This window comes from Lithobates pipiens, unplaced genomic scaffold (genome assembly GCF_037356315.1).
Source record: "Lithobates pipiens isolate NorthernLeopardFrog02 unplaced genomic scaffold, aLitPip1_a1.2 Scaffold_23, whole genome shotgun sequence".
NCBI lineage: Eukaryota > Metazoa > Chordata > Amphibia > Anura > Ranidae > Lithobates > Lithobates pipiens.
The window spans coordinates 268306370-268324622 of NW_027507785.1; the positions used below are offsets into that span (position 1 = coordinate 268306370).

Consider the following 18253-nt stretch of genomic DNA (forward strand, 5'->3'; position numbering starts at 1 on the left):
CTCTTGGACATGGAGTTCACCAGAGCTTCACAGGTTGCCCTCTGGAGTCCTCTTCCACTCCTCCAATGACATCACGGAGATGGTGGATGTTAGAGACCTTGCACTCCTCCACCTTCCATTTGAGGATGCCCCACAGATGCTCAATAGGGTTTAGGTCTGGAGACATGCTTGTCCAATCCATCACCTTTCCCCTCAGCTTCTCTAGCAAGGCAGTGGTTGTTTTGAAGGTGTGTTTGGGGTCGTTATCATGTTGGAATACTTCCCTGCGGCCCAGTCTCTGAAGGGAGGGGATCATGCTCTGCTTCATTATGTCACAGTACATGTTGGCATTCATGGTTCCCTCAATAAACTGTAGCTCCCCAGTGCTAGCAGCACCCATGAAGCCCCAGACTATGACACTCCCACCACCATGCTTGACTGTAGGCAAGACATACTTGTCTTTGTACTACTCACCTGGTTGCCGCCACACATGCTTGACACCATCTGAAGCAAATAAGTTTATCTTGGTCTCATCAGACCACAGGACATGGTTCCAGTAATCCATGTCCTTAGTATGCTTGTCCTCAGAAAACTGTTTGCAGGCTTTCTTTTGCATTATCTTTAGAAGAGGATTCCTTCTGGGAAGACAGCCATGCAAACCAGTTTGATGCAGTGTGCGGCATATGGTCTGAGCACTGACAGGCTGACCACCCACCCCTTCAAACTCTGCAGCAATGCTGGCAGCACTCATACGTCTATTTCCCAAAGACAATCTCTGGATATGATGCTGAGCACGTGCACCCAACTTCTTTATTCTACCATGACGAGGCCTGTTCTGAGGGGAACCTGTCCTGTTAAACCGCTGTATGGTCTTGGCCACAGTGCTGCAGCTCAGTTTCAGGGTCTTGGCAATCTTCTTATAGCCTAGGCCAGTGATGGTGAACCTTGGCACTCCAGATGTTTTGGAACTACATTTCCCATGATGCTCACCTACACCGCAGAGTGCATGAGCGCCATGGGAAATGTAGTTCCAAAACATCTGGGGTGCCAAGGTTCGCCATCACTGGCCTAGGCCATCTTTATAGAAATTCTTTTTTTTTTTTCAGATCCTCAGAGAGTTTTTTCCCATGAGGTGCCATGTTGAACTTCCAGTGACCTGTATGAGAGAGTGAGAGCGATAACACCAAATTTAACACACCTGCTCCCCATTCACACCTGAGACCTGGTAACACTAAAAAAGTCACATGACTCCGGTAGGGAAAATGGCTAATTGTGCCCAATTTGGACATTTTCACTTAGGGGTGTACTCAATTTTGTAGCCAGCAGTTTAGACATTAATTGCTGTATGTTGAGTTATTTTGAGGGGACAGCAAATTTACACTGTTATACAAGCGGTACACTCACTACTTCCCATGAAAAGATGTAATAAAATATTTGCAAAAAATGCGAGGGGTGTACTCACTTTTGTGAGATACAGTGTATATATATTATGGCCAATGTTATTATGTTGAGGGGCCAGAAGGATCTTACCAACTATTAAATGCAATGGCTGCAGGAGAGGGTAATGTTCAAATGACACAATTTTTTGTTTGTGCATTAGAGCTGCACCTCTAATACATGCAGAGGCCGAGAGTGTAATGAGATTTGTACTAACTGGCATAAAGAAAAAGAAAAATATCCAAAGTTAGAGCAGTGATCTAGCCATAGGATGTAACTCAGGAGAGGTAACTATGGTCTACAAGCAAAAAATATATATATATACTGTATATGCCACAAATTTCTATTTGAATTACGAGGTAAATTAGAATATATTTGTCCTCACGTCCATTGTATATCCAAAAAACATGGGGTTTATTGTCAATTTAAGAATACTGGGCAACAACATGAAGATCATTCTGTTATATTTCATTGGCCATCTGTGCGCTGACATCATTTTTATCTACAGTAGAAACTGGATAATAAAATACACTATATAAAGCCAGTTAACTTTGTATACAGCTGTTGCAAGCTTGTTAGAGTAGCCCTCAGCAGTAAAAGGTATCGACTCCTTGGCTTATATAGGGTAGAACATAGGGAGATGAAAGTAACATTGTTTAGAGCCTGCTATATTATATATATATATATATATATATATATATATATATAATATATATATAAATAGTATATATAATATATATAAAACATATATATGTAATGTTTACCTTTATTTCTCTGTGCCTGCAGTCTCTCAGCTCAAATGAACCCAGCCTGCTATCTCAGTATCGTGATTCTGGTATGTCATCTAGTAGTTATGAGTTGAGTCAGTACATGCATGATCCAGCAGATGTGATTGACTACTGGAATCCATTACAGGATGGTAAGTGAGCGTTTTTTCTATTAGGATAGTAGTCAAGAAACTGTAGAATCTGGACCACAGCACAGAATAGCCAAATAACAGAACTGAAAAATAATCATATATGTCTTCCTTTTATAGATCCTTACTATTCTTATAAAAGTGAAATAAGAAATGACAGTATTATTATTATTATTATACAGGATTTATATAGCGGCAAAAGTTTAAGCAGCACTTTACAAAGTAGAGTGAGGACAGTACAATTATAATACAGTTTAATACAGAAGGAATAGGGGGCCCTGGTCATGGAGCTTACAATCTAAAGTAATAAAATAGCCCAAAGAGTACAAAGAAAACTGTCATGAATTAAATTGACTAAAGTTTAGAATCAATCCTCTAAAAAATTGGTATTTCAGCTTCTGAATGCTGGAGAGGTATCAATTTAGTTAAAGGGGTTGTAAAACCTTTTGTTGTTTCACCTTAATGCATCCTATGCATTAAGGTGAAAAAACTTCTGACACTGACTGGCCCCCTAGCCCTCCCATTTTACTCACCTGTGCCTGTTTGTTCCCTCGGTGGAGACACGCTCTTCCTCTCTGCCCGTTGTCTTGGCTCTTGATTGGATAGATTGATAGCAGTGCAGCCATTGGCTCCCGCTGCTTTCAATCAAATCCAATGATGCGGGCGCTGGGGGTGGAGCAAAGTCCTGCATTGTGTGTGAATGTACACAGAAGCAGGACACAGGAGTGCGCCCGCACGGGTGTCCACCTTAGGAGAGCCTTCTCCAACGTGATTCCCCCAGAGGTTCTCCCCCCAGTGTATAGATTGCATTCATATTTTTGCCACCCAAATGCATTATTTTAAATTTTTCCACATTAAACCTCATTTGCCATGTAGTTGCCCACCCCATTCATTTGTTCAGATCTTCTTGCAAGGTTTCCACATCCTGAGGAGAAGTTATTGCCCTGCTTAGCTTAGTATTGTCCGCAGATACAGAGATTGAACTGTTTACCCCATCCTCCAGGTCACTTATGAACAAATTAAATAGGATTGGTCCCAGCACAGAACCCTGGGGGACCCCACTACCCACCCCTGACCATTCCGAGTACTCTCCATTTATCACTACCCTCTGAACTCGCCCTTGTTTATGGGGAACTGTGTCAAATGCTTTTGCAAAATCCAGATACACCACATCTACAGGCCTTACTTTACCTAGATGGCAGGTTACCTCCTCATAGAAGGTTAATAGATTGGTTTGGCAAGAACAATTCTTCATGAATCCATGCTGATTACTGCTAATGATACAGTTTTCATTACTAAAATCCTGTATATAGTGCCTGATCATCCCCTCCAGGAGCTTGCATACTATTGATGTTAGGCTAACTGGTCTGTAATTCCCAGGGATGTATTTTGGCCCTTTTTTAAATATTGGTGCTACATTGGCTTTTCTCCAATCAGCTTGTACCATTCCAGTCAGTAGATTGTCAGCAAAAATTAGAAACCATGGTCTGCAATTTCTTGACTTCTTGAGTAGTGATGGACGAACTTCCGACGGGACGTTTCGTGAACGCGGACCGCGGCCGATAGTTCGCGAACCGTAACGTTCGTGGCGGGCCCCATTGACTTTAATGGGAGGCGAACTTTGCAAACCTACAGGTCAAATTTGCAGCCACAAAATAATTACTAGCTGTGCAAACATAGTCCCACCACATGGCCAATGACATAACACATGTATGAGGTGAATCTGGGATCGACAACTACAAGCATTCTTTTTTTATATGGGAAATTGTGACAATTCAGGACTGTGGAGGGCATGAAGGCAATGGAGGAGAGGGAAGGTCAGGGTAGGCAAAGAAGAGGGTGCAGGAGATGATCACCAGCAGCGTGACATACAGCAATGACACCTGCACCGTGATAGAGTGATCTGACACCAGCACCGTGATAGAGAACACTGACATCAGCAGCGTGACATACAGCAGTGACACCTGCACCGTGATAGAGTTATCTGACACCAGCACCGTGATAGAGAGCACTGACATCAGCAGCGTGACATAAAGCACTGACACCAGCACCGTGATATACAGCACGGACACCAGTACCATGATAGAGAGCACTGACATCAGCAGTGTGACATACAGCAATGACACCTGCACCGTGATAGTGATCTGACACCAGCACCGTGATAGAGAGCACTGACATCAGCAGCGTGACATACAGCAATGACACCTGCACCGTGATAGAGTGATCTGACAGCAGCACCGTGATAGAGAGCACATGACATCAGCAGCGTGACATAAAGCACTGACACCAGCACCATGATATACAGCACTGACACCAGCACCGTGATATACAGCACTGACACCTGCAGCGTGACATACAGCAATGGCACCTGCACCGTGATAGAGTGATCTGACACCAGCACCGTGATAGAGAGCACTGACATCAGCAGCGTGACATAAAGCACTGACACCAGCACAGTGATAGAGAGCACTGACACCAGCACCGTGATAGAGAGCACTGACACCAGCACCGTGATAGAGAGCACTGGCATCAGTAGCGTGACATACAGCAATGACACCTGCACCGTGATAGAGTGATCTGACAGCAGCACCGTGATAGAGAGCACATGACATCAGCAGCGTGACATAAAGCACTGACACCAGCACCATGATATACAGCACTGACACCAGCACCGTGATATACAGCACTGACACCTGCAGCGTGACATACAGCAATGGCACCTGCACCGTGATAGAGTGATCTGACACCAGCACCGTGATAGAGAGCACTGACATCAGCAGCGTGACATAAAGCACTGACACCAGCACAGTGATAGAGAGCACTGACACCAGCACCGTGATAGAGAGCACTGACACCAGCACCGTGATAGAGAGCACTGGCATCAGTAGCGTGACATACAGCAATGACACCTGCACCGTGATAGAGTGATCTGACACCAGCACCGTGATAGAGAGCACTGACATCAGCAGCGTGACATAAAGCACTGACACCAGCACCGTGATATACAGCACTGACACCAGCACCGTAATATACAGCACTGACACCTGCACCGTAAGCAGCCCCAGGAGGAAGTCAGCATAGCACAGGGATGGTGGGAGCCCCTCATAATGAGCATAGCACAGGGATGGTGGGAGCCCCTCATAATAAGCAGCCCCAGGAGGAAGTCAGCATAGCACAGGGATGGTGGGAGCCCCTCATAATTAGCATAGCACAGGGATGGTGGGAGCCCCTCATAATATGCACAGCAGAGGTACAGCCCCAGGAGGATGTCAGCATAGCACAGGGATGGTGGGAGCCCCTCATAATAAGCAGCCCCAGGAGGAAGTCAGCACAGCACAGGGATGGCGGGAGCCCCTCATAATGAGCATAGCACAGGGATGGTGGGAGCCCCTCATAATATGCACAGCAGAGGTACAGCCCCAGGAGGAAGTCAGCACAGCACAGGGATGGTGGGAGCCCCTCATAATAAGCAACACCAGGAGGAAGTCAGCACAGCACAGGGATGGTGGGAGCCCCTCATAATAAGCAGCCCCAGGAGGAAGTCAGCATAGCACAGGGATGGTGGGAGCCCCTCATAATAAGTAGCCCCAGGAGCAAGTCAGCACAGCACAGGGATGGTGAACTTTACAAACCTACAGGTCATATTTGCAGCCACAAAATAATTACTAGCTGTGCACACATAGTCCCACCACATGGCCAATGACATAACACATGTATGAGGTGAATCTGGGATCGACAACTGCAAGCATTATTTTATTATATGTGAAATTCTGCCAATTCAGGACTCTTGAGACAATGGAGGCGAGGGAAGGTCAGGGTAGGCAAAGAAGAGGGTGCAGGAGATGATTACCAGCACCAGCACCATGATATAGAGCACTGACACCTGCACCGTGATAGAGTGATCTGACACCAGCACCGTGATAGAGAGCACTGACATCAGCAGCGTGATATACCAGTCCTTAAGGATTAGCAGACTGTACCTCACTCAACCCTATATACTGTAATACGCTATACCTTACCAGTCCTTAGAAGGACCTTTGTGCAACTAGTAGGTTGTGATTAGCAGACTGTACCTCACTCAACCCTATGTACTCTAGTACGCTATACCTTACCAGTCCTTAGAAGGACCTTTGTGCAACTAGTAGGTTGTGATTAGCAGACTGTACCTCACTCAACCCTATATACTGTAATACGCTATACCTTACCAGTCCTTAGAAGGACCTTTGTGCAACTAGTTGGTTGTGATTAGCAGACTGTACCTCACTCAACCCTATGTACTCTAGTACGCTATACCTTACCAGTCCTTAGAAGGACCTTTGTGCAACTAGTAGGTTGTGATTAGCAGACTGTACCTCAGTCCCTATACTGATAAAGGACTTCTGCAGAATTGGGCAGCAGTCAGCAGTAGTGCACCTCAACCCTATATATTGTGGACCTATACCAGTCCTTAAGGAATAGCAGACTGTACCTCACTCAACCCTATGTACTGTAGTACACTATACCTTACCAGTCCTTATAAGGACCTTTGTGGAACTAGTAGGTTGTGATTAGCAGACTGTACCTCGGTCCCTATACTCATAAAGGACTACTGCAGCAGAAGGGCAGCAGTCAAGTATAATATTCTTTCTATATTTGGAAGAAAGAATATTATACGTGTACAATCCTATTACCATTCCAGTCCTGAAAAGAACCTTTGTGGACCTAATAGTAACAGCTACTGATTAAACTGACTGTCCCTCACTGCCACACACAGCTTCCTGCCTGTCCCTATTTAAACTGACAAAACACAGGCTGCTGCAACAATAACTTGAATAGCACTCAAAACTATATCCTGTACTACTTTACCATACCAGTCCTGAAAAGGACTTTTGTGGACCTAATAGTAACAGCTAATGATTAAACTGACTGTCCCTGCTGCACACAGCGTCCTGTCCCTCTCTCTACACTGACAAAAGACAGGCTGCTGCAACAATGACTTGAATAGCAGTGCCTCAAACCTATATCCTGAACTACACCTATACCATACCAGTCCTTAAAAGAACTTTTGTGGACCAAATAGCTAGCGATTTGGGTCACTGCAGTCTCTCCCTGCTCCACACAGCAACCTCTCCCTATAGTGACATACGAAAGAATGTAAAATGGCCGCCGGATCGGGTCTATTTATAAGTTAGGGAGAATGTCCAAGTGTCCATGTGCTGTAATGTCTCAATTGGCTGTCCTGTACCACATAATGGATGTGTCATCATAGGTCAAAGTTCTTTTACACAGTAAACACGGAAGTCCGCCGGGCGAACAGCGGCAATAGTCCGCCGATCGGGCGGACCGCGAACTGCCGAAACGACCGCCGGGCGAACCGTTCGGCCATCCCTATTCTTGAGTTCTCTAAGGACCCTCGGGTGTAAGCCACCTGGTCCCGGTGACTTATTAATGTTAAGTTTTCCAGAGTCTATCTTTAATTCTGTCCTCTGTAGCCCTGAGGGTGCTTCCTGTGATGTGTCATGAGGATAAACACTGCAGTTTTGGTTACTGAAACCCCCCCCCCCGATTCCCTCGTGAAGACTGAGGAGAAGAATAAATTCAATACCTTTGCCATCTCCCCATCCTTTGTAACCAGATTTCTTTCCTCGTTCTTTATGGGACCAATATGATCTGTCCTCCCTTTTTTACTGTTTATATACTTAAATAATTTATTGGGATTTTTTTTGCTCTCCTCCGCTATGTGTCATTCGTGTTCTATCTTAGCCACCCTAACTTGCACCCAACAAGCAATGAAGGGGTATATATATGAGGGACCCAGTGCAAAGCAATATATCTGTCTTGATAAGTTCCTTTCAAATATCATACCTAACCTTTATGATAATAAAATGCCTCAAAGAGTAAAAGCAAATTGCTAGGCAGGTGTCTGTCAATCAATTAAAGTGGAACTTATCGGCACCTGAGCACCACAGAGCAAACATGCTATTTAATTCATTTTTAATATTTAAAGCAAACTCCCCCATCCATCCATGTCTCCATGCTCTATTTTGCCGAGGTCATTACTTTAAAAAAAGAACTCCACTGGCAATCCTGGCCATGGCCATCTTAAAGAGGACGTAAACCCTGATGAGTTTACTTCCTCTTTCATTCCCTGCAAAGGCAAAGCATAATGGACTACTATGCATCGCATAATAGCCCATTATGTGTCACTTACCTGACACAGGAGCGAGCGAAGTCACCGCTGTCCCCTGTAGTCCGACGCATCCATCTTCTCGGTGGAGTCTCACAGCTCCGCCGCTGTCATTCAGCGAAGCCGCGATGACGTCACTCCCGCGCATGCGCACAGGAGCCGACACGCGCAGCATCTCCGTCGTTGACGGTGCCGCGCTCAGTGGGCCTGCGCGCCACTGTCTACGGCGCATGCGCCGTTGACAGCGGTGCCTGTTTTCGGGCAAATATCTCCTAAACCATATAGGTTTAGGAGATATTTCTTGGACCTACAGGTAAGCCTTAATCTAGGCTTACCTGTAGGTAAAAGTGGTTTGTAAGGGTTTACAACCACTTTAAGGAAGATGATTAATTTAGCATCTACTTCCTGGAATCCATCTGCCCTTAGGTCAGGCCTGCAGGCAGGTGGGTTTGCTTAGCTGAGAAAATCACTCCTCTCCTCCTGAAGTCTTCTGCAATGTATGACATCTTTTTCCTAGGCAAGAAACCTGGATGTTACTGAAGAAACAAAAACAAGTTTAAAACAATAAATATATTATACTTTCCTATCTATTTACTGATGCTAGCTGGGTAGGAAGAAGTGGAGGAAGATTATGTGTACTCTCCAGTCTTCTATGCATAGGCGTGCAAAGGGGGTGTGCTGGATGTGCCTGGGCACACCCTAATCACCCTGTGTGCCAGGGCCGATGATAAAACAGTACAGCCTGCCCTTCTGTACCAGGCCCGTGTCCTATTAGTTAAAAAAAACGGGCCCAGGCACTTGCCGAGCAGGAGGGTTGCTATACTGCCTTATTCCAGATAACGATCCTCTTGTTCCTCCCCCTACAGTGCTGCCGGATTCTCCTCCTCTCCCTCCCTCTGGCTGCACTGCAGGGGGATCAGTTCTAGCATCTTTGCCTTCATTCTGTCCTCAGTTTTGTTTTCAGTCATAAATGTAGGACATCAGGGGTCTATGTAGAACCCCGATATTTCACCAAAACACCCCAAAAGGGCAGTTAAAAAATTTAAACATAAATAAATAAAATCTAAAAAAATAAGTAAAAAGATAAAATGAAAGAGAAAGCTAATTGTCATGCATAGTTTGTACCTATAGGTATGCCTATAATAAAATGTAGCAGGAACACAGGATCAGCACATTTCCCTCTCACAGAATGGTGGCCTGCCTTGTTTACATAGGCAAAACGGCAGTCTGCCTTTCTTCTAAATGATCAGTGGGTCCTGTCAGACATTACATCCGCCAGACCCGCTGATTGGTTCCCGCTGTGTCCAATCACAGCGGAAGTGGGTTCGCCAGGCGGCACACCGCACCAGACCCTAAAGTGTCTAGGTACGTGATCTGGTACAGAGCGACCTCCCTGCCGCAGTATATCTGTGGGGAGGTTGCTAAGTGGTTAAAAAAAATGAAGGACTCGTTCACATGTGCTTTGGACTCTGTCATTTGTTGCTGTAATATGTTGTTCTGTGGTTGAGCTTTGGGGTGCGCACCCTAATGCAATCGGCTGAGCACATGTATGCTTCTATGGCTATGGTTGGGCCCTTGGTGTTAATAAATGAAGATAATGGAAGGTATGTGGGGTTCTTGGGCACAATGGTACCTGATACACTGACCTGAGAAACTGCCCTTATGGTAGCATGCCATTTCTGTACTAACCTGATGCCTGTGTTACTGGAACCATGTGAAATTATGGCCCTCTTTAATCCTGGCACCTCTGTAACATGCCTTTGGTTATAGTAGCATGACTTTATTTTTATGACATGTTTATTTGCATAATAGAGGCCTGGTGACTGTTCATGGGGTGGGACTTAAGTAAGGTGACCCGATTTTTTTAATGAAATCTGGGGACATTTTTTTTTTTTTATTGTCAAAAGGCACAGGACTGCATAATACACAGAGCGCTGGGCACAGGACTGCATAATACACAGAGCGCTGGGCACAGGACTGCATAATACACAGAGCGCTGGGCACAGGACAGCATAATACACAGAGCGCTGGGCACAGGACAGCATAATACACAGAGCGCTGGGCACAGGACAGCATAATACACAGAGCGCTGGGCACAGGACAGCATAATACACAGAGCGCTGGGCACAGGACTGCATAATACACGGAGCGCTGGGCACAGGACTGCATAATACACAGAGCGCTGGGCACAGGACTGCATAATACACAGAGCGCTGGGCACAGGACTGCATAATAAACAGTGCTGGGTAGAGGACTGCATAATGCACAGAGCGCTGGGTACAGGACTGTATAATACACAGAGCTCTGGGTACAGGACTGTATAATACACAGAGCGCTGGGTACAGGACTGTATAATACACAGAGCTCTGGGCACAGGACTACAGTGGATTGCTGATCCAGCACTGGGGCGGTTGGAGGATGTGAAGTGGATTGATAATCTCGTAAGCAAGAGCCAGGGGAGTGTGTAGTGTGAATGCCACCCCCCACAATATTGAGCACCAGCCGTCACTGAATCCAGGGACAAAACCAGGGACAGATTTGGTCCGGGGACTGTCCCCAGAAACGGGGGATGTCTGGTCACCCTAGATTTAAGGCACCAGAGTTTCTGTGTCTATAGTGTTATGTTTTGGCCCTGCAAATGATTGTAGCATTGATAGTGCCTTAATAAAACATTGTTTTCTCCTAGGATTTTGATCTGAAAGCAGAACATAGTGATTCTGCATTTTTAAAAACAGAGTGGTGTTTTAATAAAAGTTTAAAATGCAATCTAATTCAAAGTGAAAGACATCAAACAACATTTAATTATGGAAATTAAAATCCCAGACTATTGAACAGCGTATCACAAAGCTGAGAAAGAAATGCAAGCTTTCCTCTTTAATCATTATAGTTACTCTCAAATTTCTGCAATACCCAAAAGGCCTTTGCTGCGGCGTTATTGAACAAATTAAGCAACATGCCTTCTTTTTAATGAAACAATCACAGGCCTTGCCTTTCATCTCAGCCCAATATCTCGTGTTTTCACAGTAAAAGCCAAGTCTAATCTAGGCAATCCAGTGCAGGACAAAACAATTTCTACTACAGTTTGCATTGCTTGGCCAATGCCATTTAAAAGGACACTAGTTGCAATATTGAAAATGAATAACATTTTATATAAAGATAGCACAAAGGTTCCTATACTATATTTGCAAACCTTTTTTATAGTTACTGTTATATGCATCATCTAAAAAAATTTTTTAACATGCAATACCTGGTTAGCAGACATCATAAATTACATTCCTCTTATTTGGAGACTGCTGTAAATTAAAATAATACCTTAACGCCACCTTTCTGTTTCCTAAAATAAAATGGTGGAAACCTATTATACATGCGCCTGTGGAGCCGCCTAACAGCTACGGAGATTTGCGCAGGAGAGCCGACCTGCCGCCGTATAATGGTGGTGGCTGGTCGGCAAGTGGTTAGCGTGGTTGTAAACCTCCAGACATGAAATTAGTTCTAAAGCCTTAAAGTGGAGTTCCACCCAGAAATGGGACTTTCGCTTTTCTGGTTCCTCCCCCCCTCCGGTGTCACATCTGACCCTTTCAGGGGGGAGCAGATACCTGTATAATCCAGGTATTTGCTCCTACTTCTGGCGATAGATCGCCACAGATTCCACGGCGATCTATGCCATGTTTGGCGCCCCCCCCCCACACTGTCTTTTGGGAGACACACAGGTCCCATAAGACAGCAGGGACCAGTGAGATCACGCAGCGCAGTAGGCAACCGGGCTGTGAAGCCACGAGGATCCCCCCAGCTTCCCCCTTATACTTACCTAAGCCTGATCCCAGTCTAGCTATGTGCACAAGAGCAGTGGCTCTTGCTGCCGTTTCCCTCCTCACTGAGTAAATTGATAGCAGTAGAAGCCATTGGTTCCCTCTGCTGTCAATCAAAGGCTGTGACAAGGGAGCAGATGCTGGGGCTGAGCTGTCTGGTCTATACCCCCATAGACAGCTGCTTTCTATGGGTGCACTCACACATGAGGAGGAGCCTGGAGAATCAGCGGGGGACACCAGAAGAAAAGGATCAGGGCTGTGTACAAAACCCTTGCAAAGAGCAGATTAGTACAACATGCTTATTATTTTGCAAAAAAACAAAACAAAGTTAAGGTAAAATGTTACTTGTAATATGAACAAAGCATATTCCTCTACAGTGTGTACTTATCTCAGTAAAGAGCACTACGTGTCACTTTTGTCTGCTGCTTTGTTCTTCTGCTATCAGTATGATTTTCTTCAGACAAGTTTCCCTGACACCAAGAGAAAAATGGTGACAGGGGAGGGATCCCCAGCTGATTGACAGCCTCAGCTCTGTTCCTGTGTATGGTGTGGATGGGTGTGTGTCCCTTCCCTCCAATCAGCTCTCAGAGCTCTCACTGAGCTCTGCAGCAGGGGTTCTCAAGCTTTGGCCCTTTAGTTGTTCAGGAACTACAATTCCCATCATACCGAGTCATGTCTGTAAATGTCAGAGTTTTAGGCCTGGTTCACACCTATGCATTTTTTAAGTGCGTTTTCAGTTTTGCAGAAACACACTAGTGTCCATTTAACATGGTTTCCTATGGACATTGTTCACATCTGTGCATTTTATGGAAAGGACCAGAGACTTTTTTTCTGGTTTTTGGTTTCATAGACTTCAATGGATGAAAAGCGTGTATTGAAAAATGCAAAATGCACCTGCAATATGCAAACTGCAACCTGCATAAGTGTGAATCAGGCCTTAGGCCTGATTCACACCTATGCTTTTTTAGTGCTCTTTGCATTTTTCAGATTTGCACTACAGAACGTGTTCCATAGGAAACAATGTTTAATGGACTGCAGTGCAAATCTGCAAAATGCAAAAAGCACTAAAACTGCATAGGTGTGAATCCAGCCTTAAAATGCCTCAAGGGACACAAAAATGTAGCTTTAGCTCTCTGCCCCATTTCTTTATGACTGCTCAGACAAGCTTTATAATTCAGCACATTGAACAGATGTAGAGAGGAGAAACTGCAAATAAACAGGTACAACTTGTGTAGGAGGATTTGTTTTGTCTCTGTGTATCACCTGAGGCCAGTCACTTCACTGGGTATATATAAGAATTTACAGCCACTTTAAGGGATTAAATGCCATTAGGTCCAAGTACAGTAAATGGACAGCTGAAATTATATATTTTTAAACGTTTTATTTAGAAGTGAAGTTCACTATAGCAAGAAAGGTAAAGCACTTAACGGATATTCAGTATGCTTGAAAATATCAAGTCCAACTAAAATGATATTTTATATTACTTTTACTAAGTTAGAACTTACATATAGTGATTTTAAAAGCTTCAGAATGTCAATTGATATTCCATTTTCCTCTCGTACAAAAGTTCCTCTTAATCATACAAGTAACTTACATTATAAAGTTGAATATAACTGCAATTTGTATTTCATTTAAAGAGACTCTGGAATGCACTCCCCAGCCTACAGCTCCAATGAAGTTTTCTCTGCCGCATGTAACGGTGTGTTTTGGGGCTCAGGGGCAGATGGTTAGAGTTTGCCCCAATTTCCCGGATGAAGGCCAGCCTGCACTTGTGGAGATACACAGCATGGAGGTAACTTTGAATCCTAACTGTATATGATCACTTAGAAAAAAACACAAATGTTTTGCATTACAGCTTCAGTTAAACCTACATAGTAGGTAAGGTCGAAAAAAAGACACAAGTCCATCAAGTCCAACCTATGTGTGTGAGTCCAACCTAGGCAAAGAAGATCAGATAGTTGTATCAGTTGATAAGCTTCTGTTGTATTGTACAATAATCTTGGTGTCTTTTCAGACAGTTATGATGAGCATTCGCTACTTTTTTCACTTAACTGTAGTTGTTTGGGAAAGAAGATGTAATATTATTTTGGACTTACGATTTCATTTCCCATGGCTGGATTCTATGAGCTGCTTTAGGCTTGATTCACACCTATGCATTTTTAGTGCTTTTTGCATTTTGCAGATTTGCACTACAGCCCATTTATCATGGTTTCCCATGGAACACGTTCTGTAGTGTAAATCTGTAAAATGAAAAAAGCTCTAAAAATGCATAGGTGTGTATCAGGCCTTAGGCCCTCATGCACACTTGGTATTTTATGCAGCTGCTTCTAGGGGCGCCAGGCTATTTTTTTCCCTGCCTCTAAACTTCCCTGCATGTTAGCATATTGTATGTGTCCATGCACACATAGCCTTATAGCAAAGTTTAGTAGCAGAGGCAGAGAGTTTAGAGGCAGAAAAAAAAAAACACTGCCAAGGCGTTCAGGAGCAGTAGAATTTTGGCAGAAAAAAACGCTTGACACTGCTAAATGCGTCTAAACACACCTAAAAGCTAGGCCTGTTTAGCTCATAATGCAAAGGCTCTAACCCCCCCCCCCACCCATCCCGTCCTGGTCCATGCGTCCAGCCTCCTATTATACATGCGGGCAACGTACGCATGGATTTCAACGTGTTTTCTTTTTTTTAAGCACGTGATTAGAGCCAGAGGCTCTAAAAAGCTTCAAAAAAGGTTGGGCTCATGGTACAGAGCACTGCATAGTTACATAGTTAGTCAGGTTGAAAAAAGACACAAGTCCATCCAGTTCAACCATAAAAATAGATAAAAAATAATATCATACAATCCCATATACACAATCCTATACACACAGTTGATCCAGAGGAAGGTGAAAGACCCCAGCAAAGCATGATCCAATTTGCTACAGCAGGGGAAAAAATTCCTTCCTGATCCCAGAGAGGCAACCAGATTTTTCCTGTATGAACTTTACCTATAAATGTTAGTACCCAGTTATATTATGTACATTTAGGAAAGAATCCAGGCCTTTCTTAAAGCAATCTACTGAGCTGGGCAGAACCAGCTCTGGAGGGAGTTTATTCCACATTTTCAGAGCTCTTACTGTGAAGAAACTTTTCCGTATTTGGAGATGAAATCCCTTTTCCTCTAGGCGTAAAGAGTGCCCCCTTTTCCTCTGTGTTGACTGTAAAGTGAATAGCACCAAATTCACTATATGGACCACTTATGTATTTGTACAAGTTGATCATATCCCTCCCTTATGCCGCGTACATACGAGCGGACTTTCCGTCAGACTTGGTCCGGCGGACCGGAATCCATCAGAGAATTCGATCGTGTGTGGGCTCCAGCGGACTTTTTTTCCCCCAAAAGTCAGATGGACCTACAAATAAAACATGTTTCAAATCTATCTGACGGACTAAAAATTGGGAAAAACGTTCGTCTGTGTGCTAGTTTGACTGACCAAATACGACGCATGGGCAGCTATTGGCTACTGGCTATTGAACTTCCTTGTTTAGTCCCATTTACGTCAACACATTCAAAACAAACAGACTTTCGAACATACTTAGTCCGGACGTGTGTGGCCAAGTCTGTTTCCTTCAGAAACTCCTTCGGACCTCCACCGAAAGTCCGTCGGGAAGACTGTCGGACCTAGTCCGTCAAAGTCTGGTCGTGTGTACGGGGCATTAATCTCCTCTTCTATAGAGGGAATAAATTCAGTTCCTCTAATCTTTCCTCATAGCTGAGCTCCTCCATGCCTCTTATCAGTTTGATTGTCCTTCTCTGCACTTTCTCCAGTTCCCAGATATCCTTTTTGAGAACTGCTCCCGTGTCCTGCTGCTGCTTCTATTGACACAGACAGCAGGACTCGGCCCTGAGTCATTGGTTCTGGATAACAGCAGCGGGAGCCAATGGCTGTGCTCCTATCAATCTATCCAATCAGGACCCGAGACACTGGCTGGAGCTGGTGTGCTCGTTCTCAATGCTGGAAAGACCAGGCTCATGTGAGTAAAAGGGGGGGTCTGGGGGGGGGGGTGCTGCACTATAGAAGGTTTTTCATCTTAATGCATAGGATGCATTAAGGTGAAAAACTACGAGGTTTTCCAACCCCTTTAATAAATTGGAGAGGATTCACAAATGTCTGAGATGTGTGCAAATCTGGAGGCCAGAAACGTCTGACCTCTGTGATTGCCAACAATGGTTTTGCCACCAAGTACTAAGTCATGTATTGCGAATGGGTCATATACTTATTTCACTCATTAAACTGCAAATCAATTTATAACTTTTTTTAAATTAGTTTTTCTGTCTATTTTTGTTGTTTTTCTGTCTCTCACTGTTAAAATAAACCTACCATTAAAATGATAGACTGATCATTTCTTTGTCAGTGGGCAAATGTGCAAAATCAGCAGGGGATCAAATACTTTTTCCCCTCACTGTACTCCTGACCGGTGAACTCTTTGTTATGAACTCATTACCATTTTACTCTGCTCTGTGTATGGCTACGCTAGGTTAGCTCCCTAAAAATCGGATGCTGTGCCCAGTGATCTTTGATTTCTCCCGTGTTGTTCAGGTAGATTTCCACTGCTCTAAGGTTGCCTACCCCAGGATTAGAAGGCTGCTTCATTTGATGTCATAAGCAGATAGAAGCTCATCCCTTTGATCTGCAGATAAATGAAACAGAGTAGATACAAAAGTAACAATGTTGCTTTGAATTTGTTTAGTTCAGTCTAAGCAGTGTTTATAAACGTTGTCAGATATTTTTCAATATAAATCGTTTCTACAGCTACATGTATTTTCATAGCAAATCCCGGCTAACATTTTGACAGCCTGGAACTGCCGGCAGCAGGGTATGGGAGTGAGGGTTTGCAGTAGAAGGACAGGGGATGTACTACACACACCCTGTAAATGAAGTTTTTATGGGCGTGTTTACAACACCCAAAGTTTAAAATTGTGTAAGGCTGCATTTACATATCTATAAATGTGAATATTAAAGTTAGCAATAGAAAGAATACATGGCAGCTAACAGCAAAGGTAAACATACAAAACCTTAAAATAATGGCCAAAACAACGTGCAGGAATGCTCTTGAACTGACCACACTGGTGTGAACTATAACATTGAAAACGATATAACCTTTACAGGCATTTTTCAAGCAGAAAAAAAAATGCACTGGACTGCATGTGGTGTGAACTGGCCCCTAGGCTCCGTTTCCAGTAGTGTGACTTTGGACACAAAGTCTCATGACAAGTCACAGCCCATTGATTTTAAGTCTGTGCAACTTAGGCCGCGTACACACGGGCGGACTGTATGGCCTACTTAGTCCGTCGAAACACATTTCAGCGGACAGTCCGCTCGTGTGTGGGCTTCAGCGGACTTTTTCAGCGTGCAGTCTGGCCTACTAAGTATTTCGGATTTTTCGAAATTCTGTCCGTCATACTTTGGTTTCAGCGGACAATCCGCTCGTCAGTAGGCTAGTTCGACGGACTAAGAATGGCGCATGCTCAGAAAGGATTTACACGGTGGAAGGGTGCATTGCTGTGTATTGGACTTCCTATTTCTAGTCCCGTCGGACGTGCTGTACACGTCATCGCGCAAGCTTTCGACGGACTGTTTGTGCATCCGTGTGTGGTCAAGTCCATTCATTCGAAAGTATGACGGACTGTTCGTCGGATTGAATGACGGACTAAGTAGGCCATACAGTCCACCCGTGTGTACGCGGCCTTAAAGTTGCAGTGACTTTGAAAAGGTTCCTGCACTACTTTGATATGGATTTTAATGCAACTTTGATCCACTGTGAAGTTGGATCAAAGCTGCACTCAAGGTCGCATCAAAGTCACACTCTAAATTGTGTGACTTTGGGGTCACAATAGTGGAAACATAGCCTTAATCAAGTTCATCATTACTGTTATTAAATGTATTGTAAGCTTCTTCTGATATATTAAGT

General features: G+C 44.2%; 1 protein-coding gene across 2 annotated transcripts in view; it reads left to right on the forward strand.

Annotated features, from left to right (window-relative positions):
* SEC16B (SEC16 homolog B, endoplasmic reticulum export factor) overlaps positions 1–18253 on the forward strand; it is a 392979-nt gene that overhangs the window by 78272 nt on the left and 296454 nt on the right. For both annotated transcript variants that reach the window (XM_077453184.1, XM_077453185.1), the window contains 2 exons: positions 2203–2335; positions 13945–14099. In XM_077453184.1, the coding sequence (XP_077309310.1) occupies positions 2203–2335; positions 13945–14099 (288 nt within the window). The remainder of the gene's footprint in view (positions 1–2202; positions 2336–13944; positions 14100–18253) is intronic.